Below are 26,178 nucleotides of genomic sequence, written 5' to 3' on the forward strand. Positions count from 1 at the left end.
GTGTGTGTGTGTGTGTGTGTGTGTGTGTGTGTGTGTGTGTGTATGCTCTTGGTTTGCATTCATTTGATTTGATGATGCTTATTAGCCGTTATTGAAAAACACAATTGGAGCAGTTTCCCTAGGAGTGGGCATGGGCTGCCCTGGGCCTTGTGCCCTCTCTTTCAGTCCTCCCTTCTGCACCACATCTCATACATCAAGTTTTAGAAGAGTGTTGGTTGGGGCGGGGGGAGGAATGGGAAGTCTGTGGTTACAGAAATAGAGACTATGCAGCAGATGACCTCTCCTGCACCACACTCATGAGCTGCAGGCACCTGGTGACAAAGAAGATGTCCAAGATCGACCTCTGCCCACATGGAGCTTAGAACCTGAGCTGGAGACACAGATTTGGACAGATGTGCAAAAAAGTGGTAGCAACTAGAATTATACCACAAAGCCGCCATAGAACTGTAATGTTTTCAAGGCCAGAGAGTGGGTTTGTTAAAAATAAAAGTTTTCACATTTTGATCCTTTTTTTTAACCTTTTTCCAAAGCGTTACCCCCATCCCCATAATGATGAAAATAAAGTTAGAGAGAAGAGGGTTAAACTTAATAATGAACAGGCAGAGGGGGGTTATATGAAATATGGAAAGAGAAAGTAATAGAAGATAGATGGGGAGAAAGGGAGTAGTCTTAGAAAAGGTGACATTAGTCATTATACCCATATAGCTCCAGGCTCTTATGGTCAGTCAATGACCACTTATTAAGCACATACTATGTGCCAGGCACTGTACTTAGTGCTAGGGATACAAAAAGTGGCGAAATAGTTCCTATTCTCAAGGAGCTCACAATCTAATCTCTCTGTAGGAAGAGTGGTAACTCATTCTCATCCCCTTCCCCCATCTCTTTTTTTCTCTATCTCTTCTTCCCTTCCTTCCTCCCTGCCTTTCTCTCAATTCCTCTTTCCCTCCCTCCCTCCTTCCCTCCCTTTTTTTTCCTCTCATTCCCTCTCCTCTTCCCCTCCCTTTTCTATCTTTGTCTTCCGCACCCTCCCTCCCCCCTTAGCCATCCCTCTTTCCCAATCTGGGTGTAAAAACCAATGGATCTGGATATTCAAAGTTATGTTGACACAGTGACTCATTGCTCCCAGCCCTGCTAGTCAAACAATGTAGGGGGAGGCTCTGTTGGGGAAGGGAACACCTCCATGGAGTCAGTAGCTTTCTGCATTACCTCCTCTTTGTAACACTCACTCACTTCTGACATTGTTACCCCTACCTGCAAATTTTGAATTGTCTTTATCTTATTACAAAAGTTACCGATAAAAGCTGGCTCCATCTTGAAGCCATCGCTAATCTCCAGTGATCAGTCTGTCTGTTTGTTGCTACCTTGATGTACTTGTAATAAACTCCTTTTAATTCTCTTTGTCCTGAGTTTTGCCTTGTTAATCAGGGTGAAAGCCCAAAGGAAGAATTTTAATTTCAACATGGAACCAAACGATCTAGGCTCTGGACCTGACCCTTCTGCTTTCTGGCTAGGCAACCTTAAACAAGTCATTTCCTTCTACAGGGCTCACTTCTCTCATTTGCAGATTAAGGGAACTAAATTAAAAGATCTAAGATCCCTTTCAGCTCTAAATCCACAATCCCATGACTGACAGCCCCTCACTTTTTTTTTCTTTTAGGCAATTGGGGTTAAGTGACTTGCCCAAGGTCACACAGCTAGTGTCAAGTGTTTGGTCTGAGGCCAGATTTAAACTCAAGTCCCCCTGACTCCAAGGCCAGAGCGTTATCCACTGCGCCATCTAGCTGTCCCCTGAGAGCCCCTTTGAGCCCTACTTCTCAAATGGCAAGTAGATCTCACAAAGTCTCCATGGGAAGGTTAGAGGTTTAGAGATGGCAGGGACATTAAGAGGTTATCCATTCTACAATCCATTCTACAGATGAAAAAACTGAGGTCCAGAAAGGTAAAGTTATTTGCCAAGCATCACATTGCTGGTGGCAGAGGTGGGTTGATTTGAACCCCAAATTTTTGGGCTCCAAATCCAGGAGGGAAGAAATCACTTCTGAGTCCTCTCCAAATACAGCACCCTTTTCAATGTACCACAGGGACATACAGACTTTCATGGTTACATGGAAATATTGCCTCCTATCATGGAATGGCTATTCTATGATCCTAAGCAATGGCCAGCTTCCTCAAACTCTTTGGATGTTTTACACTGGACACATTGGATGTCAGGGTACCCTAAAGAGGAAAGGGTGACAAGAAGAAAGACAAGGGAAACTGGGATGAAATGGGGTGACTCTTGGCTCTTAGATCCAGGGAAGCTGAGTGAGAAAGATATCCATTCTGTGCTGCTCTCTGGGGTTTCCTGTTGTTTAAGAGCCTGTATGCTGCTCTTAAAGAAGATTGGCGGTATTGCCTCTTTTGCTTTCCAAGGTCTCTCATGTCCCAAAGTGATTCACAAAAATATGCTCCACTGGTGACTTTTCCTCCTTCTGTGGGGACTCTCTTATTTCTAAATAGTTTGAAACAGGAGAGATTTGTAAGCCTTATAGAATTATGTCAATGTGAATTATTGTTACTAATATCACCCTCAAATGCAGGAATGTGGAGCAGAGTACCTTAGGAGATATCCATCCCCTTCACCATCTCAAACAAATTTTATTAAGCAATAATTTGTGGGGGTCATTGTCTTGGGCAGACACAGAGTGTAAGAGTCCTAGGTTGTGACTACACAACACCCGAACTACTAGTCTGATTGGGAAAAACAATCAGATGATTGGCACCATGCAGATGAGAGTGGTTGAGTGAAGTTTTTGCTTTTCAACTCTACCTTTAGTCAATCGATCAGCTAGTCAATCAACAGACATTTATTAAGTGCTCACTAGGTTGTTGTTGTTCATCCTTCATTCTCAAAGAGGACCAATGACATCACAAGGGTGATATCTTGACTTGCCTGAGAATTAGATTCAAGTGAGGCAGAGTTGCACAAAGTTGTCAGCCTCACTCTCTCCTCTGGAGTTTATCAAAGTCCAGTGGCAAGACAAAAGTCAAGACACTGGTGATGACCCAGGATGCAGTGGATGGCCTTGGCCTTTCTAAATTAAGGTCTTTCCCAGGCCTCAGTTTGTCTGAGGCAACACCCATACAATGATGAAGGTCTAGGTAAGAGTTGACCTAATTTACCATCACAAAAATATCAATCTAGGAGGGAAAGGCCCTCCACATTTCTGGCCAGAACAGAAAACAATTGCTATTTACACTCATTCTAAGGTATTGTGCTAAATGAGGGTACCAATACAGAGGAGCTTACATTCTACTGGAGGAGAAGGTAGGGTGGGATATGAGAGGTTCACCAATAACATAAAATGTACACAAAATAAATCTCCCCAGACTGAGGACAGGGAGGTTATAACAGGTGATTCAGGAAAGGAAAAGGCATTTGAACTGAGCTTTGAAGGGAGCTAAGGGTTCTAAGAAGCATAGGTGAAGAGGAAAGCCTTCTAGGCATGGAATATGCAAGAAGGTGACCAATGGAATATCCCATATGAGGAACATTAAGTAGGCTGGCATGACTGGAAAACATTGCTCGAAGGGAAGTCACGTATCATAAGCCTGGGAAGACAAATTAGACAAAGAGTTGGAGACTAGGTGGTTTCCCATGAATTGGGCAACAGCTGAACAAATTGTGGTACATGCACGCAATGGAATAATATTGCACTATAAGAAAAGAGATTTAGAGAAGCTTGCTTGGGAAGGAAGACCTGTAGGAACTGATGCAGAGTGAGACGAGTAGACACAATGAGTACCTAACAGAATGGAAAACCATTTTGAAAGATTTTAGAACTTTGATCAAAGCAATGACCAGTTATGACTACTGAAGATCAAGGAGGAAGCATGCCTCCTACTTCATGGCAGAGAAGCAATGGACAAGACACACAAGGCAAGCTATACATTTTCATACTTGGCCAATGTGCTGAGAAAGGCTCTCAGTGCCTCCATTTCTCACTCCTAAACCCTCTGCAGTCTTTTTGACCTCATCATTCAATTGAAACTGCTCCCTCCAAAGTTACCAGTGATCTCTTAATTGTCAACCCTAATGGTCTTTTCTTGTTCCTCATCCTTCTCCACCTTCTCTGCAGCCTCTGATGCTGCCAATCACTCTCCTCCCCTGGATACTCTCTTCTTTCCAGGTTTTCATGACACTTCTCTCCTGGTTCTTCTCTTATCCATCTTACTGTTTCCTTTGTCTCCTCTGCTGGGTCTTCACCTAGGTCATTCTTTTTAACCGTAGGCATCCCCCTAAGTTCTACCTAGGCCGTCTTCTCTTTTCTCTCTATACTATTTCACTTGATCTCATCAGCTTCTATTGGTTCAGTTATCATCTCTATGTAGATGCTTCTCAAATTTATTTATCCAGTCCTGACTTTTCTTCTGATCTCCAGCCCTACATCACCAATTGCCTCTTGGACATCTTGAACTAGATGTCCCCATAGGCATTTCCAACTCAATATGTCTAAAATAGAACTCATTATCTCTGCTTCTGCCTTCCCCAAACCTTCCCTTCTTTTGAATTTTCCTACTATTGTCAAGGGCACCATTATCTCTCAGGTCACCCAGGCTTGCAGCCTTGATACTATCTTCATCTTCTTTCTTGCAATCATCCCACATATCCAATCTGTTCCCAAATCTTATCTCTGCCTTCATAACATCTTTTGCATATGTCACCTTCTCTCTTCTCACACAGCCATTGCACTGCCTGGCCCTCATCACCTCACACCTGAATTACTGAAGAAGTCTTCTGGTTGGTTTCCCTACCTCAAGTCTTTCTCCACCACACTTCTGTCCTCTACTTAGCTGCCAAAGTGATCTTCCTAAAGTACTGGTCTGATTAGTTGCTCCCAATCAATGAACTCCAGTGGTTCTTTATTACTTCTGGAATCAAATATAAAATCCTGTTTGACTTTTAAAGGTCTTCATGGCCTGGCCTCTTCCTACCCTTCCCAGTCTTCTTACACTCTGTTCCCCTCCACGTACCTACCATACAGCAACACTGACTTTCTTGCTGTTTCTTGCACACAATATTCTATCTCCTGACTATATCTTTTCATTGGCTTTCCCCATGTCATATCTGTAACATTCTTCTTCATCACCTCCACTTTCTGGCTTCCCTGAAGACTCAATTCAAATCCCACCTGCAGGAGGTCTTACCCAGGCACTCCAAAAATGAATGCCCTTCCTCTGAGATCACTTTCCATTTATGCTGAATTTATCTTGTATGTAAAATTCTTTGCACGTTGCTCTTCCAATTGAATGTGAGCTCCTTGAAGGCACGGACTATTTTTGCCTTAGCACAGCTCCTGGCACAATAAAAGCTTGTTGATGATGACGAATGGGGATGATGGTGAGGGGATTTGGGGTATAGTACTGGGGAGGAGAGGGAGTTCCTAATAGAAGGCTTCAATTTTTGGGGTCAAGTAGGAGGTAAAACCTCCTGAAAGTTAAAGGAGAGGTGCGGTATGAGTGCCTAGAAGAGACAATTAGCTTAGAACAGGTGCTGTGGGGAGTGTGACACAGTCAACTAGGGAAGAGTCATGATTGGCACGCAAAGTGAGGGCCCCATTGACATTAAAAAAACGTAAAATTGTAGTGGGCCCAGTCAAAATGATTGTGTGAATTCCTCTAGCTGTGTTCTCTTCACAGAGCTGTCCACAAAGCTAGATGACACCTGCTCTGCTGAACACTCTGGGAATGTCCATTCAGTAGTAAATGTATAATGAACACGTAAACAGGAAGGTTAAACATTTCCACTGAATACAATTTTATGGTAATAGTATGAACATAATGTTGTCCCCTCCTACTGACATTAGTCAGTTAGCAAATTGAGGTTTCTGTTTACACCTTTTTTATGAAGACTAATTATTTACTTAATTTAAAGAAGACCTTAGGCCTTAACTGTAGGTGTCAGCTCACAAAAAGATTGGCCGAACCACTCCTGAAGTGAAATTTCAACAGGCTCATGGAAATTCAAATACATTTTCACTCACTAATAGGTACAGGTGGATTTAATGAAGGCAGAGCACGTTACTTAAACAGAAAAAGACTGCACTTGCCAGTGTTCATCTCTCCACGGGCTGCCTTGCCGAGTTGTCTCCACAGGACTTTCTCCTCCATGCCACATAAATCACTTCTCCCTGGAGGTTCATTCCAGCCCTGTACTACTTACTTCTCACTTCTCACACTGGGAGTTCACCTTTTAACTGGTCAATTCTTCCCAGTATCTGCCATTTAAGCAAAAGGCCCAGGAAAAAGATGTCTGCTGACTCACCTCTGCAGCACTTTATCATGGGTCTCCCCTCCCATACTCCAATTCTGGGTACCTTCTTCCCATGCACCTCTCCCCCTTCTCAGCTTCCTTTTAAGTGTTGTCTCCCACCATTAGAAGGTAAGCTCCTTGAGGTAAAAGATCGTCTCTCTTTCTGCTTCTATTTATATTCCCAGTTTAGCACAGCCCCAGGCACACAGTAAGTGCTTAATAAATGCGCACTGACTGACTGCTGGGAGAGCACTATAAAGGGAAGAGCAGCTGCAAATTTGCTAATTGTTTTTTTGCTACGGCCATTAGCGGATATGTTTCAATGTTTGACAAAAAAGTGCATTGGGGAGGGTGGGGAACGATTCTCTTGAAAGTCACTAGAATTTCCAGTTTCTTCAGGATGGAGAGAGCATAAGCCAACCTGTCCCATCAAAATAACAAGGTGAAAACTAGAAATTTTGAATACCTCCATTGATATTGTTGCAGTTCCTATTTAGAGCTTAAAAGTATGAGGGGGAGTCTAGATTGCCTTGGTTCTTAGTACTTTTTCCAGTATACCATCTCTTGATGGTATACTTGATATTCCTTATCACCATTAACCTTGCTGTTCACTCATTTTTCAGTCATCTCTGATGCCTCATGACCCCATTTGGGTTTTTCTTGGCAAAGATACTGGAGTGCTTTGCCATTTCCTTCTCCAGCTCATTTTACTGATAAGCAAACTGAGGCACACTGGGTTAAGTGACATGCCCAGGGTCACACAGCGAATAAGTATCTGAGGTCAGATTTGAACTCAGGAAGATGAATCCTCCTGACTCCAGGCCTGGTACTCTATCCACTTCACCACTTAGCTGCCCCACCATTAGTCTAGATCACTGCAAATACTGCAATGACCTCCTGATTAGTTTTCTTGACTACTTTAATCCATCCTCCACTTGGCCGAGGAAGTGATATTCCTAAAACACAGCTTGGCCCACGTCTCTCCACTACTCAATAAATTCCAGCCTCCTGTTGCCTCTAGGATCAAATATAAACTCTCCTGTTTGGCTCTGAAAGCTCTTCATGCCTTGGTCCCTTCCTGTCCTTTCATTCTTCTCCCTTTCCATAATGCTTCTGTGCTCCGGCCATACTAACGGTTCCTCACAAACGATGCTGCATCTTCCATCTTCGTGCTTTGCACTGACTTTACTCCATGCCTGGACAACTCTCCCTCTCCATGTCAGCTCCTTAGCATCCCTGGCTTCCTTCAAGTCTTAGCTCAAGTTATACATTATGCAAGAGGCCTTTCCCAGTGGCCATGGTTACTAAAATGGTCTCTTCTAAAGTTCCATTGTACCCATTTTGTATGAACTTCACATATACTCATATATATGTAGACATTGTCTTCTCCATTAGATTATGAACCCCTTGAGGGCAGGGACTTTTTTTTTGTACCTCTTTTTGTATCTTCAGCACTTAACACAGTGCCTGGTACATAGTTGGAGCTTAATAAATGTATATTGAATGCTTAATATGAATGTATAAGTAGAGCCTATGTCAGATTGCATGCTGTCTTGGGAGGGGAGAGGAGAGGAAGGGGAGAAAATTTAAAACTCAGTATCTTACGGAGGTGAATGTTGAAAAAAACTAAATTAAAAAAAAAAAGCATACTCCTCTCCTCCATAGTAACGCAGAGAGCCTAGAATACTGGTGTGTTGTCTTATCTGATCCTAACCAGTATCGCTGTGGAGTTCTCCTATACTTTTAAATAAACTTGATTAAAAAAAATGTATATTGAACGAATAAATGAATGTATTCCAGGCGCTTAGCACAGAGTCTGGCACTGCTGCTTTTCAGTCATGTTGGACTCTTTGTGACATCACGCACGCCACCAGGCACTTCTATCTCCCACCATCTCCTGAAGTCTGTCTAAGCTCGTTTGTCGCTTCCCTGACACTTTCTATCCATCTTATCCTCTACAGTCCGCTTTTCCTTATGTTTGGCCTGGCTCAGTGATTAAGCAATGCTTGTTGAGTGACTCATTGGAGGATTAGTTGAGTTGCCCACAAGTGAGTCACACATAGTTTCGGGCATGGATTCAAGACCAGACCTCTAAAGGCCAAATCCATTCTCTGTCTAGTACTTTATACGGCTCAGTGAAAAGAACTGGGTGGGGATATTTACCCTGGAGATGATGAGGATGATCGTTATCTTCAAATTTCTGAAGGACAATCACATGGAAAATGAAAATAGCTATTATTTATAGTGTTTTGAGGTTTGCAAAGCACTTCTCACAAGAGGTCTTCAAGACAGGTACTGTATTATTTTCTTCATTTCTCAGGTGAGGAAAGTGAGACTCAGAGAGGATTAAAGGTAGGATCTGAATCCAGGTTTTTCTAATGTCAAGTTCAGTGTTCCACCCACTACACCATACAGCCTAGATCTGCTTGGCTTCAGTGAGCAAAATCCAGATATTTGGAAGGTACAGAGGTGGATTTTACCACAACATAAGGGAAATATTTTTCTATTAGATATCCAGACGTGGATTGGGGTTATAGATTCCCCTTTGCTGTGATGAAGGATGGATGACCTTTTGCCAAGATGTTGCAGGATTCCTGCTCAGGTGTGGTTTGGCCCGGATGTTTTCGGGGTCCTTCCAATTCTGAGATTCTTCTAATGGGTCTCCTGATTCAACTAGTGGCTTTCAAACACTCACCCTATAATCTCCACATATTCCTTCATACCTTTGGCTAATAGTATTGGGAGTTTAGGACTGAAAAATACCATTAGTAAGTTACAGAGCAAGGACTGGGTATAGAATCACAGCATTTTAGAGCTGGAGCACCACAGGTGTTCAATGATGTCTACATTGCCAGCCTCAGCCAATGGATTCATTTGTTTTGCTTCATTATACTACTGTGTTACAAGGGAGGGTTCTGTTGGGTAGTAGGAAGGAGTCATTGGGAAAGAGACAACAATTAAGATTTTTAAAATAATCCAGGTTTTTCATCTACCCAGGGCAGGGGTTCTTAACTTTCTGCTGTGGAATCCCTCTTTGGCAGTCTGGTAAAGCCTATGAATCTCTTTTCTGAATAATAGCATAAAGCGAGCTAGTAATTTAGTGCTGGTGAGTGCTGAGCCTGGAGGCAGAACCTGAGTTCAAATACAGTCTTAGATACTTACTAGATGTGTGTGACTCTAGGCAAGACACATAACCTCTGTTTGCCTTTGTTTCTTCAACTATAAAATGGGGATAACAGCACCTACCTCATAGGGTTGTTGTATCATTTGAGATAATATTTGTAAAAAGTGTTCAGCACAGTGCTTGGCACAAAGTAGAGGCTTAATAAATGCTTATTCCCTGCCCCCCCCACCCCATTTATTGCCTACATTTTCTATAGAAGGAAATGTTACATGTCAGTTAAAAGTTAGTTAAAATAAAGATGTAATTTTTCCCCCATCCAAGTTGGACCTCTGAAAGGGATCTGTGGGTTACTAGGTTAAGTACCCCTGACCTACAGTCTAGAGTTGGGCCTATGCCAAACCTCTCTCCTTAACATCCCACACCTTCATACTTTTGCAGAAAAGGCTCCCCTCACCTCCTACCCCCTTGCAAGAAAGACTCAGGTCTTGGTGGGTTGGCAGGGCTCAGTGCCCAGGAAGGCTGTGGTTTCCACACCCTCATAGGTCACAAGTTTCAAACTGCACACCCAGCTGGGCCCAGCCCCACCCAGCCAGCTCTCATTGCAATCATTTCCAGCTACCACAGCAACCGGGAAAACCACTTCCCCTTCATACCCATCTGATCTCAGGGAGACCGACAAGACTAAGGCTATGTCAAGAGAAGCTGAGAAAGCTGGTTATAGTCAAGAGTAATTTAACTGGTTGCCAAGACAGAAATGCCTCACTGCTCCCAATGCACCTGCAACAAATAAGAAACAAGCAAAGAGGTCCACACACTTGACAACCACTACACTAACTCATTGATAGCCACTCACAACTGCCACCTGGTAACACGATTAAGGGGGAGGGAGAAGTGGGGAGTGGGGTGGCAGACAGCTCCTCCCTCTTTGGGACGGGAAGATGGCCCACGTGTGCTACAGGTAGACTATCTTCTAAATCTCTGACAGGGTGGACTTGAGGGCAGGAAAAGAGACATGAGAGAGCAGTTGTCCAGATGACTCCAACTGCTTGAGGAGCTAGTTACTATGGTCCTGAAATGACAGAATATCCTCAGGCTGCTGTGGTACGGTGGAGAGAGTGAGCCAACTATCAAAGGATGACTGTTTAGTGTGCTCATACCATCCATACCTCAGGAAGCAGTTGTGAGGAAAGGCCTCTGCAAATGTCTTCCCATTAAGCCCTCATTTTAAAGTTGAGGAAACTGAGTCCAAAGAGCCTTGCTCAAAGCTTCACAGTTAGTGGCAGAACCAAAGATAGCACCAAAGTCCTTTCGATTCCTGGTCGAATGCATTTCCCGTTACACCTCAGTTAAATATGGAGGTAAAGAGTGGCTGGCTATATGAACACATGGGAGAGACCAAAAAGTCCAGGTGCTACTTTCCAAATTCTGCACCTCACCCCCCACCAAAAAAAAAAAAAAAAAGAGTACGGGGTTTGGAATCAGGAAGACCTCAGTTTGAATCCTGACTCAGTTACTTACTGGCTGTGTGACCCTGGGACAAATCACTTAACCTGTGTTTCCATTTCCTTATCTGTAAAATGGGAATAATTATAACACCTACTCACATGAGTGTAAGGATCTAACGAGTTAACATATATGAAACACTTTGTAAACCTTAAAGCACTGGATAAATACGATAATCATTATTATTACTACCTCAGTGTTTCGTCTCCAGATTTTCCCAGAGTACCATCTAGATCTCACCTTCGCCCCTGTAACTCCCCTACCTGTGGTTATATTTATCTATGGATACAAACCATTGGCATATCCCTCCAATTAGATTAGGACAATCTCCATGCTCCTTCAGGCAGGAACTGGGTTCTCTTTTATACTTGTATCCTCAGTAGTTCCTGGTATACAGCAGGTATGGATAACCACTTTTTGAATGCCAGTTTTACTTCACTAAGGCAGGTTCTCAGTCATGGTTGTATTGGTGCTTGCAAAAGTACTGAAAGGGCTGAATGAGGTGGTAAGGAGGATTGTTAATAGGGGGCCCCACAGGTTGTATACTCTGCCCTGTGCCACTGCAAGGTAGATGGACAGCAATATACAGATGGGGGGATGTTCTTACTATCCCTGTGATTGCTGCAGAGCTGGGATACAAGAGAAGGGCAGAGCAAAGTATGGACATACATAACTGTCTTGTTCCAGAAGCTTCTGAAATGTGTGTTGCTTTCTACCAAAACAAGAACTAAACACACCCATCCTATTACTGAAGAGGCCAATGCCATTGAACATGTAAGTGTTCAGAGCTTCAGAGTTCAGGTCCTTTTGGATATTACAGATCTTAACCTGAGGAGGGTGGGGAGAACCTTGCCTCAGAGGAAGGGCAAGATGGGAGAGAATGTCAGTACTAGACTTTGGCTGGGTGGCTGCACTGCTATTGTATTGTACTGGTTACCCACCGGTTCCAGAAACAGTGAACTACAGAATTAGCTGGCAATGCCCGCTTTTTGTGCCACCTGCTGGCTATCTGAACTATGGGTTTTGATGGAGGTCAGATGCTATTTCAATCTCTTATCAAAGCAGGCCATTAAAGGGGCAGCCTGTAGCCCCTGTGAAGTTGTATTTCCCTTCCTGTTCTGAACCACACAGCTAGTTGCCGGAGTTCCCTTATCTACTGGTTGGGATTTCTCCGGGAAGCAGGGGGAGTATAGGGGATGTGAGGGGTATGGTTCTCCAAAGAGCACGAGTCATTAAATTCTCAAAAAATATCAATTCACTTTCATTAAAAAAATACATGGCAGACAAGTTTTCTGCAGCGGTGGAGGAGGGAAATTAAGGGAGGTAAGGCACAAATTGAAACCAGATACATTAACATGGAGGGAGAAAGGTCAAGATTCCCAAAAAGTTAAGTCACTGTGCCTAGGACCAAAAAACACCCCAAAAGGCTGTTATAAGAAGGGAGGGTACATGGGGGTAAAATGCCTGTGTAGGCTAATTTGAATTCCTGTAACCTAGTGGGCCTAAGAAAACTATTTGCAATGCTGGCCTATCCTAGCTTTAAAAGATTCCACATCATTTCAGAATCTTGGATCTCCTCAGATGTCATCATGTTGAACTCATGGCAAAGAGGAAATCCCCTCTACAATTTCCCCAGAAAATGGTTATACACTTGAAACAAGGCTTCCTGGGATGGGAAATCACTGCCTCCCGAGGGGGCCTATTCCCTTTTGGACTGACTGAACTGTCAGGAAGCTTCCCCTTACACAGAGCTACAATCTGCCTCTCTCTAAGCTCAACTCACCGTTCCTCCTTCTGGGACCAAGTAGAATGACTCAAATCCCTATTTCCATTGAGGAATGTTGGATGTCAGGTACTTTGAAGCATTTATTATTCCACTCCCTCACCTTCTCTCTGCACCTCCCCTTCCCTCTGTCCTTCTTCCTCCTCCTCCTCCTCCTCATTCTCATTTACTGAACCTTAGGGTCAAGGAATAGTTCCACGTTTTAACCTATGAAAATCTGGCATCAAATAAAAGCCAGTAAGATCTAGATACGTCAGCATCTCCCTGTTTTCTCCTGCACTCCTATTTACAGGTTCCTTACCCCCTTGGTTTGATTCTGGCCCAGACAGAAGGAACAAGAGGGACATTCCATTCTGCTATACTGTCCTGAGCCTGCAGTGTTGAGACAGGTCCTTAGGTAGTAAGTAGACTAAAGCTCCAAGCCACAGGCCTACGCTCCCTTATCCCTCATGATGAGTCTCAATGTGGTCTTCTGGTTCTGGTACCAGAAGACCCAGGAGACAGAAGGAGAAACTGCAGAGGAGGTCGATTTTGTTTCAATAGAAGGAAAAAATTTGTTTAATAATCAGAGATATACAAAAATAGAATGAACTGCTGTTGGTGAGTTTCATGTTGTCCCTATCACTGGGGGTCAAGTGGAGGCTGAATGACCACTGTGGAATGTTTGCATCTAAGTATGAGGAGGAATTGTTTCATTCGCTGCATTTGTATCTCCAGCCCCTAGCACAGCAACACTTAGTAGATGCTTAGTAAATATTTGTGGACTGATTAACTGTGGACAGGATTCCTATTCCAGTACTGGCTGGACTAGACCTGTGCAGTTTTTTCCAATCTTTACCATTTGCTGGCTGTGTGATCCTGGATGAGTCATTTAATCATTTTGAGTCTTCATTTTAAGTCTGTAAGATGGGGACACCAATACCAACACTATCTAAGTCAGCATCACTGCAAACATCAAATGAGATAATGCACACAAACACACTGTGAACACTAATGGCACTGTGTAAGGTGCCAGCTATTAACATGATGGGAATACGTCCTGACATAGTAGGGACTGCACTGTTTCCAAATGGCAGCTGGAACTGTGACCCACCTAAGAGGATTAGGAAGATCTAGCACTCCTACACCCCCATACCCCCAAATTCAATGAAACTGAAGCTTTTATACATCAGAACAACTTCATTTACAATAAAAAAAACACACAATTGCAGTGACTATTTGAGAAACCAATGCAAGTGGTATAAAAAAGGTGGGTTGTAGGGATGGGATGACCAGGAGGGAGCATATATGTATCACATATTTACATTCAACACCAGGCCCAATTCCACAACTGAAATTTGGGGCTGCTTCTTACCAGCTAAGTGCATTAAGCATTGGGTCTAGCTAAAATAAGAAGCACCAAAGTGAGCCTGATGGAAAAAGTGAACCATAAGGCTCTTTGGGGCTCTCTGGACACCCGGTCAGGCCCACTTTCCCCAGTAAAATTCCTCAGAGCTCTGAAATTCAGAAGCTACAGTCTGAGCTCCAGTTTCCAAAGCTGGATCTCTCCCTTCTCTATGTGACAGAAGAAGAAGGTGAATGAGGAATTCATTCAGCACCTGGTATTGGCAGCTGAACAAAGCATGGTCTGGGCAGACTGTGTTAGACTGGGTTTATATTAGGTCCATGACACTTCTGGTGCCCCAGAAGGCAGTGGGCTAAAGAATTAATTTAGATGCTCCTACAAAGATATACCATGAGAGTGGCCTGGGGAAAGGCAGCCTGTGATGGGGCCCGAGGGATAAAAGAGAACTGACATTTCTGTATAGCTTGTTGGCTACAGACCCCATCTTGGTCACTGGGCCTACTTCTTGAGGCCAATTCCACTGATGTCTATGGGGCACACTGAATCTAGTTTTTCTCACGATGGAGGGTGGGGGGTGTCTCACTGTTGACATGATTATGCTCCTTTATAGCAGGAGGTATCCTTGGCCTGAGGCAATCCTAGAGCCCAGAAAACACAAGGTCATAATTGGGAGTGAGGAGGGGAGCGAAGAGATTACTCAGCACCAAAGCCATTGTAAATCATCAGCTGGGAAATCCACCCGTAGCTCTCCAGAAACTGTCTCCTTTCATTCAGTGATGTTCAGAGAAGTAAATGCAAACAGCTCTTCTTACAAATGGATCATCTGCACCCATTTGTTCCAGTTCACTTCTTGTGGGAATACGCGGCCCATGCGGAGCGTACAGTCTATAGTAGGCTCATAAAACACGGTTGACCTCTCACTCAGGCCAGGGGCCATCACCTCCTCTTCTACTGCTGGTTTGGAGAAGAGGGAGACTCCAGGTGGTTTTTTTAGGAAGAATTTTCTGATACAGCCAAGCGCTTCTAGACCCTGAGAAAATAACCAAGATAGTCTTCAAAATTTTTGTCTTTTAGACACATCAGTGTGCAGCCTTTTCATCCTGTGAACTTCTTGGCCAAACATTCCCACAGACTCTCTATTTGGGACTGAGTGCTAGTCACCACGCAGCTTCTTTATAGATTGCTTTTATTTTTAAGTTAGCTGAGTAGCTGTGCAAAGAGAACTTTTTTCATGTATAAATTTGATGTTCACGGCACAGTAGAAAAAAGTATCCAACCTGGAGCTAAGAATTCAAGTCCTAGTACAAGTCCCCCACTTGTGGGGGATATGTGGCTTTGGGGAAGCCATTCAAACTCTCTGGGCCTCAGGTCTTTCACGTGTCAAACAAGCTCCCGTGCCTGGGATGCTGTCTTGCCTCCCATCTGTCCTCTGCCCTCCTTTAGCAGAATCAGCTCACATTCCACCTTCTGCCAGGGGAAGGTCTAGCCCAGTCCCTGCCACTACGTGCACCTTCCCTCTGAGATAACATTTTATTTACATGATACATATCTTGTACGTACATAGCTACTTGAGCATTTTCTCCTCCAACAAACTATGAGCTCTTTGACTTGGGGTTGCTTTGTTTTTGTTTTTTTGGCCCTTTTATTTTTTTTGTGCCCCCAGGGCTCAGCATAGTACCTGGCCCAAAGTAGGCTCTTAATAAATGCTTGCACATTAACTGACTGGACTAGATGATCCCTGGATTTCTCAGTTTTAGTAGCCTATGAAGTAAGTCTGTGTTCATGTCAGAAAGACATATACTTGGAATTTTTTGCCCAGCACAGTAGATGGTCTGTACTGAATTATCCCCATTCTCCTACTTGTAAGATGGGAAACCCAGATTGCTAAGGGGCCATTTAAAGTCAGAGAATTCTCTGTCTCTCTGTCTCCTTGTTCTCCAAAGCACAACTGAACTAAAACTGCATCTTTTATCACTTGTGCTCTGGAGAACAAGCATCTTTTTCTAAACCTGTGTACATACCTGGAGAATTTCCAACACTGCAATGGGCTGCAGGACTCCTTGGTAGTGCTGCAGCAGGGTATTCTCGGGGATGCCAGGCTTGGTCATGATGTGGTAGAGGACAGCTTCCATCATCCCCTTACAGACTGGCTTATTTAGATTGCCATCCACAATGCGCCAGGGCCTGCCAATGAAGCAGACATTCTCACATTCCCTGTTGGAGAGACAGAGGATGGATTTAGTGCTTATACCTGGCATTAATGTCACTGGTGAGTCAACATCTGAGGATGAGCAGAAAAACAGAGGGGAATGGCTATACATGCTGTCAGACTTAGTCTTGATATAAGTCAGTTTTGTTTACTTTTTTTTTGTTATAAGGGAATGTTCTAAGTTGGTAGGCACAGTATATCGGAACACCTTAGTTTGAAATACCAATGGCATCAATGAAACCTAAGTGAAAACACAATCATTTAACCCTACTTACTTTTCCCGGTTTGCTTGGGAGAGGCTGCCTGCTCCAAGATTTTCTGCTAGAAAAACAACAGAAAGACAGCATTACATATATACCTTTTCACAAGAACAAGAATCATTCCTTTTGAACCAGCGTTCAGGATGGCTGGCATCTGGGAGCTGTCTGCAGCTAAGGGATCGTAGAAAACCGGACTTTGTGCTCATTACCAAGAACATGGACCTAAGTATATTTCCATGAAGTTTATAAAGACTGACTATATGAAGAAGACATACTTAGGCCAACAAACATGACAGGAGAGGAAGAAAAGGTTATAAATGGAGGAAGGAGAAATAGGCGATAACACTTAACAAATACGTTGTGGTAGGAAGAGGCACTGCCTCAATGGGTGTTGGCCTCTAGGGAAGGGGTGACTTTGGATTCAGACAGACACATAATAATAAGGATTGGGATTTTTCTGAACATAACATGCTACTTAATAACTAAATTTTGTTATATTAACACTTTCGTTAACCTGAACCTGGGTTTGAAGAACTGAAAGAGACCTTTGTATGCCTAGCACACAGTAGGTGTTTAATAAATACCTATTGATTGATTGGTCCAATGCTCCTTCCGCTATACCAGGCGGCTAAATCTCACAGGTGGGAACTAGTGGGAACCTATACTGTCTCCCAGATGATCTTAACCCCAAATAGCACTATGGGAAGAGCACTGGACTTAGAATCTGAAGACGTGTGTTTAAATCTCACCTGACATGTCCTAGGAACCCATCACAGGCAAGTCATTGACTTTCAGAAAATGTTAGGTTCGTCAAGCTCCTTCCTTATAGGAGGGATGATAGTATCACCACCACCTACTTTACAGGCTTGCTGTGGGCAAAGTACTTTGTAAACTTTAAAGTGCTACAAAAACATGAGCTACCGTGATGAAGCCTTCAGATGAAAGGAAAAACAAACAAGCCAAAAATCACTTTGACAGAGCTCGCCTTTGTGACTGACGGCTGTCAAAATGTCATACCAGTAGGTATGGGGGCACAGTTAAGCACAATCCAAACTTAATTATCTGGGAGACTCAGATAAAGTTAACCCAGAGTAAGACTCACCTCTTTTTCCTGTCTACTCTTAATAAATGAGCCAGAAGCAACTTCCCATTGACATCTCTATCACTGCCTCCTTCTACCCAATTCCTCTAACAAGTACTTTCCACTGCACCATTCTTTGTTAGAACTACCTCTAGCTGCTTGCATTTTTAATGAGACTTTATTTTTTATCTATCTGTCATTTGCCATTTCTGAAACATTTAGTTTTCTACCAGCCTATAAGTTTTGGAGAAAGAGTTTGTTTACTTTGCTGTGGAGAAATTTGTTGTTTCACCTGAGTCACATGAAGGCCTTTTATCTTTTTAGGAGGACTCTTGAGGTGCTAACCCTGGGGCTGACCATCTTGTTAGGAGACAGAACATCTGCAGTCAGTAAATTGCTTGTGAACAGAACCCAGGAGGGCATCAGAAATCCAAGGCCCTGAATCCTAGCAGGGCTTTCTCTCGGTGGGAAGGTTCTCTGCACTCAGTGAGCCAGAAGACGCGTCCTTCAACTGTCACTTGTTATGCTATTGGGTTTTCTTCCAATTGAAGGAGAGCTTTGAGATCCTACACTCTTAAAAAAATGGAAACCAGTCCCTCTTTTTCACTAAGAAAGAAAGATTTTTTTGGGCAAGGAAAACTGACGCTAGAGTATACTTTCTGTAAAGGTTTCTGGAAAAATTAAGTGGGCCTAAGGTGAAAAGAATATTCCCCCAAAGGTAACAATAACAATAAGAGCTGATATTTATATCATACTTTATAAAGGCCTTTCCACAAATCATCACATTTGAGCTTCACAACAGCTCAGAGAGGCAGCGGTAGTACAAGTACTCCCATTCTACGGATGAGGAAATCAAGGCTCAGGAAGGGAGGGGATGTGACTCTCCCAGGGTCATATGCCTAGTCAGCGCAGCTCCTGAAGCACAGCAAGGAAGGAGAATAGGAAGCTGGCACACATCACACCCGGCTAGACTCTCTCTGACCTTCAAGAGTCAGTTCCTAAATCGCGTATTTTGAAGCTGTGCTGTGGCCTCTGCAGGGCCTCGGCTCCCATTTCATAGCTATCTCCTCAGATTCACCCACGGAGCTGCTGGTGGTGATGGCGGTCCATGTACTGCCCCCATTTCACACAGAAGGCCATGGGCTCAGCAGGGTTAGCTAAGTTACTCTGAGAAGTGAGTCAGTGGCAGAGCTGAGACAAGTGCCAGGCCGAGCTTTCTGACAGCAAGGCCAGAGTGCCTTCCCTTCGTTATCACTGTCAGCAGACTCTCCAGCTGCAGGGAGGCCTACGTGGTGAGGGGAGCAGCAGAGGAGCCTCATGAAGGCCATGATGCCCTTCATCCTTCCCGTTCTTACTCACTGTGCTGTCCTGGTAACTAAGACAGCACAGTCCAGACCCCACGCTGAAGCCATGAGCTGGTCTAGGCATGGGCCAGGTCAATTCCCATCTCTGGAATTTCAGGGTAACTGCCTCACACAGCGGTCTAGTCACATAAGAACAGGATAAACTGAATGAAATTGTTTAAGCAGAGCCTGGATGATGATCCTGTCTGGGAGGCTGCAGATATAGTAGGTGAAGTAAGAATTTGGATTAGATTCCCTCCAAGGTCCTTCCAAACTGCTAAGATTTTATGTATGTCATAGGGGAAGGAGCACTGGACAGGTTGTCAGAAGAAGTCCTATCCCAGACATTTATTAGATTAGCTCCATGACCTTAGGCAAGTCACTTAACTTTTCTGAGCCTCAGTTTCCTCTTCAGTTATTTTTTTTGTTCAAGTGAGAACAAAAAAAAAGTGAGTACATGAAAGTACTTTCGAGCTGAATATAAAGCGACATAGTAACAAGAAAATCTGAATTTTCTCCCATCCTAAACCCAAGTGCTAAGAACTGGCCTGCAGTGGTAAATTAATAACCTGGGGAGAATGAATGATCCAGTGTTAACGTCAATTCAAAGAGTGCTTAAGCTGCTGCCATACCTTTTGGGTCCTCATAGCCCTCAGAGACCTGGGGCTGATTTCCAGGCTGCTCTTTGCTTGGGATTTCCAGGTCACTGCCATTTGCCTGATTGCCTTCAGCCCCTGATACCCTAATGGGAGGGTCACTTCCACTTGATTCTAAATCAGCTCTGGGTGCTGGAGTTTCCAGGGTTCTTGTTCCTTCATCTGCAGGAAGAGCCCCTTTCTCTTCAGCTGGATTGGGGCAATGCTCTAGGCGTACATCCTTCAGAACAGCCTTCTTTGGGGGCGGCTCGTTCATTCCTTCCAAATCGCCTTCTGTACCCTCGTGGGTGGGGTCAGGGCCCACGTGGCTGCTGTGCTGTGCCTTCCTCTTGGCCTCCCGAGGACCCAGTTCAGTTTCCTCAAGGGAGCTCTTCTCTTTGGAGAGCTCCTCCTGGGTTCTCGGCTGTGGCTTCTGGCCGGGGTGGTGAAGATCCTCTGTTTGTACATCTGTTTCTTCCTCCTTGTTCTTCAAGCGCACCGAGTGTAATAGCCAGGGCTGGGCAAAGATCATTGCCACCAGACGCGCAGTGTTGCCTCCAACTTCCAATACTTGGTGCAGAGCCAAGAGGTCCTAGGAAAAGCAGAAAGACCCATCTTAATAAGTATTTGTTGACTGTGTTCTGTATCTCCCTCTCCGTGGAGGTATGTGGAGATAGGGCAGCATAACTTTGTTGGGTTGACTAGGCCATAAGGAGACCAGTATCTGGAACGTTAAAGGATACCTTTTCACCCCTGCTTTGAAAAGAGAGAACTAAGGCATTTCATTTCAATACCTAGAGTTAGCTCTACCTTGTCACTTCTCGGTTGGTCCTGCCTGCTTGCCACAGGCTAGGGAGGGTGGTGACTCCACTTTGAAAAAGTTATCATGTTTGATTTTCCCACACCAGTACCCTGTTCCCCATCTGTTTCCTTAGCCCTCCACCTCAAGGTGCATATTTATTTTTAAAAATGAACATGAATTTAAATTTGTTTTGAGAATTTAGTGACTCCACCATGAGGAAATGGAGACTCCCTTGAGGAAGTGAGAATTTCTGCCCTGGCTGAGGGAAGCCAGCAGCTGTTTATAACTCACACAAAGTGATCCACAAACATACACTTCCATTCAAACCAGACCAGCAGGGAGGGACAGCCATCATGAGTTCTTTAGGTCCTGGATACACGTTTGTTTTAAACTGTAACAGGAATCGGTCTATTTACCCATTTAGAGGCAGCAAAAAGAATGTGATCACCTCTGGAAGTTCAATCAAATCACGAGGACTTTTAAGTCACTAGTTGTCAGAGACTGGGATTGCTAGAGAAGAATGTGGCATCCTATTCCTATCAATATATGTAGTCTGGAGAGGTGGCTGGTGGGTGGCACAGACAGCATCTGCTTTTTTAGCTTCTCGCCCGATAGTTCAATGCTTCTCAAATATGTAGCAAAGATGATGGGGCCTCATAGGAAGCATGTGGGCACCGCCCCTACAGGTGGGCTGGGGCTTAGGGTATTTGTACCTGGTTCTCTCATTAGCTACTCTGAGGTGGCTGCAATGGGAAGGAAAGGGTTGGAAATCAGGTTCTAGTCCCAGCTGTTCCTAGTGAGTTAGCTGTTTGACCATGGGCAATTAAATTCTCTGAGTCTCAGTTTCCTCATCTTTACAACAAAGGGGTTGGAGGAAGTTATTCTGTGCACATCTAGTTAGAATCCTACCTGGGAAAAAAGGCTTCCTGCAGTCTTGGCTGTTCTTCAATATGGATGGATGACTCAAGACAGGGGAAGTTCACCACCCAGTCACTCTCTATTTCCCACTTCAAATTTCAGGGCCAGTAGTGACAGCAGGTCATACGAAATTAATCTAAGCTGTTCACTGAGAATTTCAGATCTTTTGCTGGGAATAAAAGTTTGGATTCCTGGGTCTCTGGAGGCCTTAAAAGATTATATACATAGGATACGCAGGAGAGAGCAGATGATCATAAGATCATACGAGAACAAAATGGTTTCATATTTTCTAATGCTAAGCATAAACAGTAGTCACGGAAACATTTCTTTTTCCTTCAAAGTATATGCAATAGGCCTAGCCCTGATTAATTCAGGGGAAGATCCAAACCCATTTTTTAAAATGGTCTGGACCACTGAGTCCACCTGTACAACAGACTTGCAACTTGCCTAGAACAATCTTCTGGAACTGCCTAGGGTACCGAGAGGTTAAGTGACTGACCCGCGTCAGCAGGCCAGAACGCGTTAGACGCGAAATTGTTGTGGTGTACAGAACAGAGACTCACGTGATTATGACTTATGACTTTCTGAAGCCTTGGCTCTGTACCAGGGAGCAATGTGAAAGAATGATTTTTATTTGTAAAAATGATCACTTATCGAGCAATTCTTTTGAAGACTGCCCTTGGCTCTGGATCTGGGGAAACTAGAGGCAGGTCCTAGATAAGTCCCTTCTTAAGGCCCTAGCTTTGTCCTTTGAAAAAATCCTAACTTTGTCCAAATGCTCCCTGCACTTTAGGATGTAACTGAATGGTAATCCCTCCACCCTCAGACATTGTGAGCAAGTTGCCATCTTCGGGTCTTGGCCCTGTGCTCATCTGTGAAACAGAGGGGCTGTCAATCACCCTTGACCTACCTCCTTCACAAGCTGCTGTGATGGAAGCATTTTGCAAAGTGAAAAGTGCTACAAAAATGTGGGCTGTTATTATTTAGTTAATACATTTCCAAAAACTTTTGTATTTATATTCTTTCTACATAGGCGGTATCCAGTTTACAATAAAACTGATAAATGAAAATTGATGGCCAACTAACCTGAATATACTCTGAGAGGGTCCTTGTGTGCTCACAGTCTGTCTTCTCTAAGCTGGAGAACTGGGTGCTCAGCTCCACCTTGTCTACCCCAAAATGGGAAGCAGCTGCAATGGTGTTCTGTATCTCCAAAGCAGCGGACACATCTGCAGGCTTATACCCATAACTCTTCAGTTGTTCGACAAGCTCATCTACGCTGTAGGAATTTTCCTGGGTATTTATCAACCTGGTAAAAGCATCAGGGAGGCAGGTGACCCCAACTGTCATCTGGTCCATTACAGACGTCACTGAAAAGAGAACAAACCTATGGATCAGAGATTTTTCCAAACTCTTACAAGACAAAAGGCAGAAAGATTCCTAAACCTTCTTCTCTAAACTGATTTATTTACCAGCTCCTGAATAATCCTTGTATCTTCCTTCTTCACAATTTTTCTTGCTTTTCCTGGAATGTCCTCCCTTCTGATCTGTGCCTATCCAAATCCTATGCATGCTTTAATTCTCAGATCCAACTAATCTCCATTTCCTTTGTTTAAAACCTTCCAGCCCAGCCCAGCCCAGTGTGTAGTGGTGCTTTCCCCCTCCTCCAACCTCCTACAGTAATCACTGTCTGTACAATCCATTTCTCAATTGACTATGTACTACCCTGCCATCCATGATTAACATTAACAAATCTGAAAGCCCCCTGTTGGTCACGTGTTTCCATCTTGTCTTCCCAACCAGCCTGTAAGATTTGTGGGGACCTGATCCGGTCTTACGGGCCTTCACAGCCAGCCTCACAAGAGTCTGGTGCCATTAGGCAGTCCTCAGAAAACAATTTTTCTTGATTCAGTTAGATCTCTTCACATTTTATTCACTGTCCAAACAGGTATTAAGTGTTGACTGCATGTGCTGCATCACAGCTGGCCTTCAAAGAGATTTTCAAGGCAAAAGAATGAAATCTTGAGGTCTGAGGAGAGTTTCAGGGTACAAGGGTAAAAAAGTCCTGTAAATCACCTGTCATTTCTCCCCACAGGAGAAAAGCACCTTGGGCAAGGAATGAATTGGGGCAGGCCAACAGGTGACTCCCACAGCACTTCATGTCTCTGGCCACACACTGCTTTGTCTGGCTGGCCAACTCTATGACCTGCCAGCTAGGACTCCTGGCTTCTGGCCCAGAGTCTGCAGCACCAGCACTTTCTGTGCAAGAAGTCTGCCTGACCAGGAATGATAGTGTCAAGCTACTGGCCGTGCCTGTTTTCACAAATTTCTGGGAAGGAAGCATTTACCTGGGATGTTGAGGTGTGTGGGTAGTGGGGTACACCGTAGCTTCATTTTCATCTGGCAAGAATTCACTACAATGTTGTCATTGGGATTCAGATTCCTAGTGTTGACAATACCAGGGGCATAGTAGCCCCGCATCAGTAAGTAGTTGGTGTGGGAAGCCTGGTGGGGTTTCACTTCAATCCTGCGTTTGGCCGCAGCACCCTCATCCAGTTCTTCCTCCTCTTCATCATCATCTTCCAAGCTACCATCCTTTGCCAAGCTAAGAGAAAAAAAAATTGTATTTATCCAAATAAATTGCCTCTTTTCAAGAGAACACTCAAAATGAACCACAAGAGAAGGGCTTATCTATTTGTTCTATCTCTTTTAGGATGTGAACTTCTTGAAGGTAAAGGCTATTGGTGACACTGAGATTTTTGATGGCCTAGTGGACGTCCAAGCTAGTAGTCCTGATTACCCTTTGTTTGAACTACTGTAATAGTTTAACCTCTTCCCCGAACTCCAATCTTTCACATATTTGCTAAATTCATCTTCCCAACACACAGTTCATATTACGTATCATGTTTTGCTTTAAAAAATCATTCCATAGTTCCTTACTGCTTAGAGGATAAAGACCACGCTTCTTAGCTTGACATTTAACTCTGTCCCAATCTGGAATCATCCAGCCTTATGTCATGCTACTTCTCTAGACCAGACTGCCTACTGTCCCCTACATTCATGGCTTTCCTATACCTCCGCCTCTGATCACACTGTGCTCTATTCTGTGGTACCCTTCAAGACCCACTCAAATGCTACTTCCTCCAAAAAGCCTTCCCTGATTTTCCCAATTAGGAATGATCTTTCTTTTATCTTGAAAATCACTTTGCATCGATCTTAAGAATTTCACATGTTCAAATCTGTAATACAGATACACCTACACACATCCCTCATTAGAAAGTAAGTTCTATGAGGACAGAAATCGTGTCTTGGGGGCAGCTAGTGGCGCAGTGGATAGAGCACTGGCCCTGAAGTCAGGAGGACCTGAGTTCAAATCCGGCCTCAGACCAAACACTTGACACTTACTAGCTGTGTGACCCTGGGCAAGTCACTTAACCCCAATTGCCTAAAAAAAAAAAAAAAAAGAAGAAATCGTGTCTTATTTAATTTTTGTACTTGCCCCCAGTGCCTAGCACACTGCTTTGCAAATAATATGTCCCTAACTGGAGGAAATGAACAGTAGGTACTTAATGAAAGTCTCTTAAATTTAAATATTTTTATCATTTGAATTTAACTTTAGTCAATCCTTTTTGTCACCCAGGTCCCTCTTTTGATCCTCTATTTCTGTTTCCCCCTTTTAAAAGTTTTGTTCATAAATACACTTATAAAAACATGTAAACATAATTTTCAATAAGACTCTGCCACTGATTGTGGTATGACCTAGGGCCTTTCTTAGGTCCTCAGCTTCCTTATTTATAAAATGAGGGGGTTATATTAGACAGATGATCTTTAAGGCCTTTTCAGGCCCTAACACATCCTACATTCTATGGGAAGTCATGTTGTCATAGAAACAGCACTGGACTGGGAAGCAGCAGACCTGGGTTCAAATCCTGGATCTAACACTTAGTAGTGATGTGGCCCTGGAAAAAGGATTTGAGCTTTAGTTTTTTTCACTTTAAAATGTGGCCAATCAGCCTTAGTACCTCTATCTAAGAAAAATGTGAGAAAAGCACTTTGTGAAATTTGAAGGGTTACAGAAAGGTGAATAACAACCACCAGTGCCACAGCCACAGCATCGCTGCTGATGACATTTCCTCTGGCTCAGGGGAGGTGCTCTGGAGGCCCTGAGGTCCCAGCTACCTGGCAGGCGCTGGCCTTACCTCTTCATGACTTCATTCTCGACCATAGAGCTGTCCACCACCACGATCTGCTCAGGGATTCGTACATCCACCGCAAGAAGGCCCAGAGAGAAAAGGCTGAGGATGGCCACACAGTGGCCTCCAGGGCCATCTAGTGAAAATGCCACCATGTCAGTCATGGCACCTTCTGGTTCCTTGAAGGAGAAACTGTCTGGCTGGTCTGCCTGGCCAACAGCCTTGACCTTCTCAAAGAACTGGAAAGATTCTGTGCAGACTGTACTGGGGAATCGCCATGTAAAAATCCTAAGCATTGGGGGTAAAAAAAAAAAAGAAATAAGCAAGAGAAGAGCTTCAGTGTAGGGCTGAAAGGGAAAAAAATTCAATTTGGTTTAAATGAAAACAAACCCCAAATTCACATGGAGATGAAAGACTTTCTTTTGAAATTTCTTATACATACTCAAGCCCTTGTCCCTCTCTAAAAGAGCAATTTTAAGAAAATTAAATGAATCAAGGATTTGGAATCAAGTCTGGTTTGAGTACTGCCTCTGCTACTTAACATCTGTGTGACTTTGGGCAAAAGGTCAACAAGTATTTATTATGCACCTATGCCAGCTATATGTGCTAAGCCCTGAGGATACAGAGAAAGGTAAAAACTGTCCCTGTGTTCAGGGAATTCACAGCCTAACAGGAGAGACAATACACAAA

At 43.8% G+C, this 26,178-nt stretch overlaps 1 protein-coding gene across 3 annotated transcripts in view; it reads right to left on the reverse strand.

The window, feature by feature from the left end:
- Nucleotides 1-13,231: 13,231 nt before the first annotated feature.
- GTF3C1 (general transcription factor IIIC subunit 1) overlaps nt 13,232-26,178 on the reverse strand; it is a 121,314-nt gene continuing 108,367 nt past the window's right edge. For 2 of the 3 annotated variants that reach the window (XM_027862736.1, XM_027862734.1), the window contains 7 exons: nt 25,495-25,776; nt 23,644-23,900; nt 22,382-22,665; nt 19,573-20,167; nt 16,532-16,577; nt 16,069-16,261; nt 13,232-15,077 (listed from right to left, as the gene is read on the reverse strand). In XM_027862736.1, the coding sequence (XP_027718537.1) occupies nt 14,856-15,077; nt 16,069-16,261; nt 16,532-16,577; nt 19,573-20,167; nt 22,382-22,665; nt 23,644-23,900; nt 25,495-25,776 (1,879 nt within the window). In that variant the 3' untranslated portion in view covers nt 13,232-14,855. The remainder of the gene's footprint in view (nt 15,078-16,068; nt 16,262-16,531; nt 16,578-19,572; nt 20,168-22,381; nt 22,666-23,643; nt 23,901-25,494; nt 25,777-26,178) is intronic. The other variant, XM_027862735.1, reaches the window with a different exon arrangement.

This window comes from Vombatus ursinus, unplaced genomic scaffold (genome assembly GCF_900497805.2).
Source record: "Vombatus ursinus unplaced genomic scaffold, bare-nosed wombat genome assembly UNPS02014770.1, whole genome shotgun sequence".
Classification (NCBI taxonomy): domain Eukaryota; kingdom Metazoa; phylum Chordata; class Mammalia; order Diprotodontia; family Vombatidae; genus Vombatus; species Vombatus ursinus.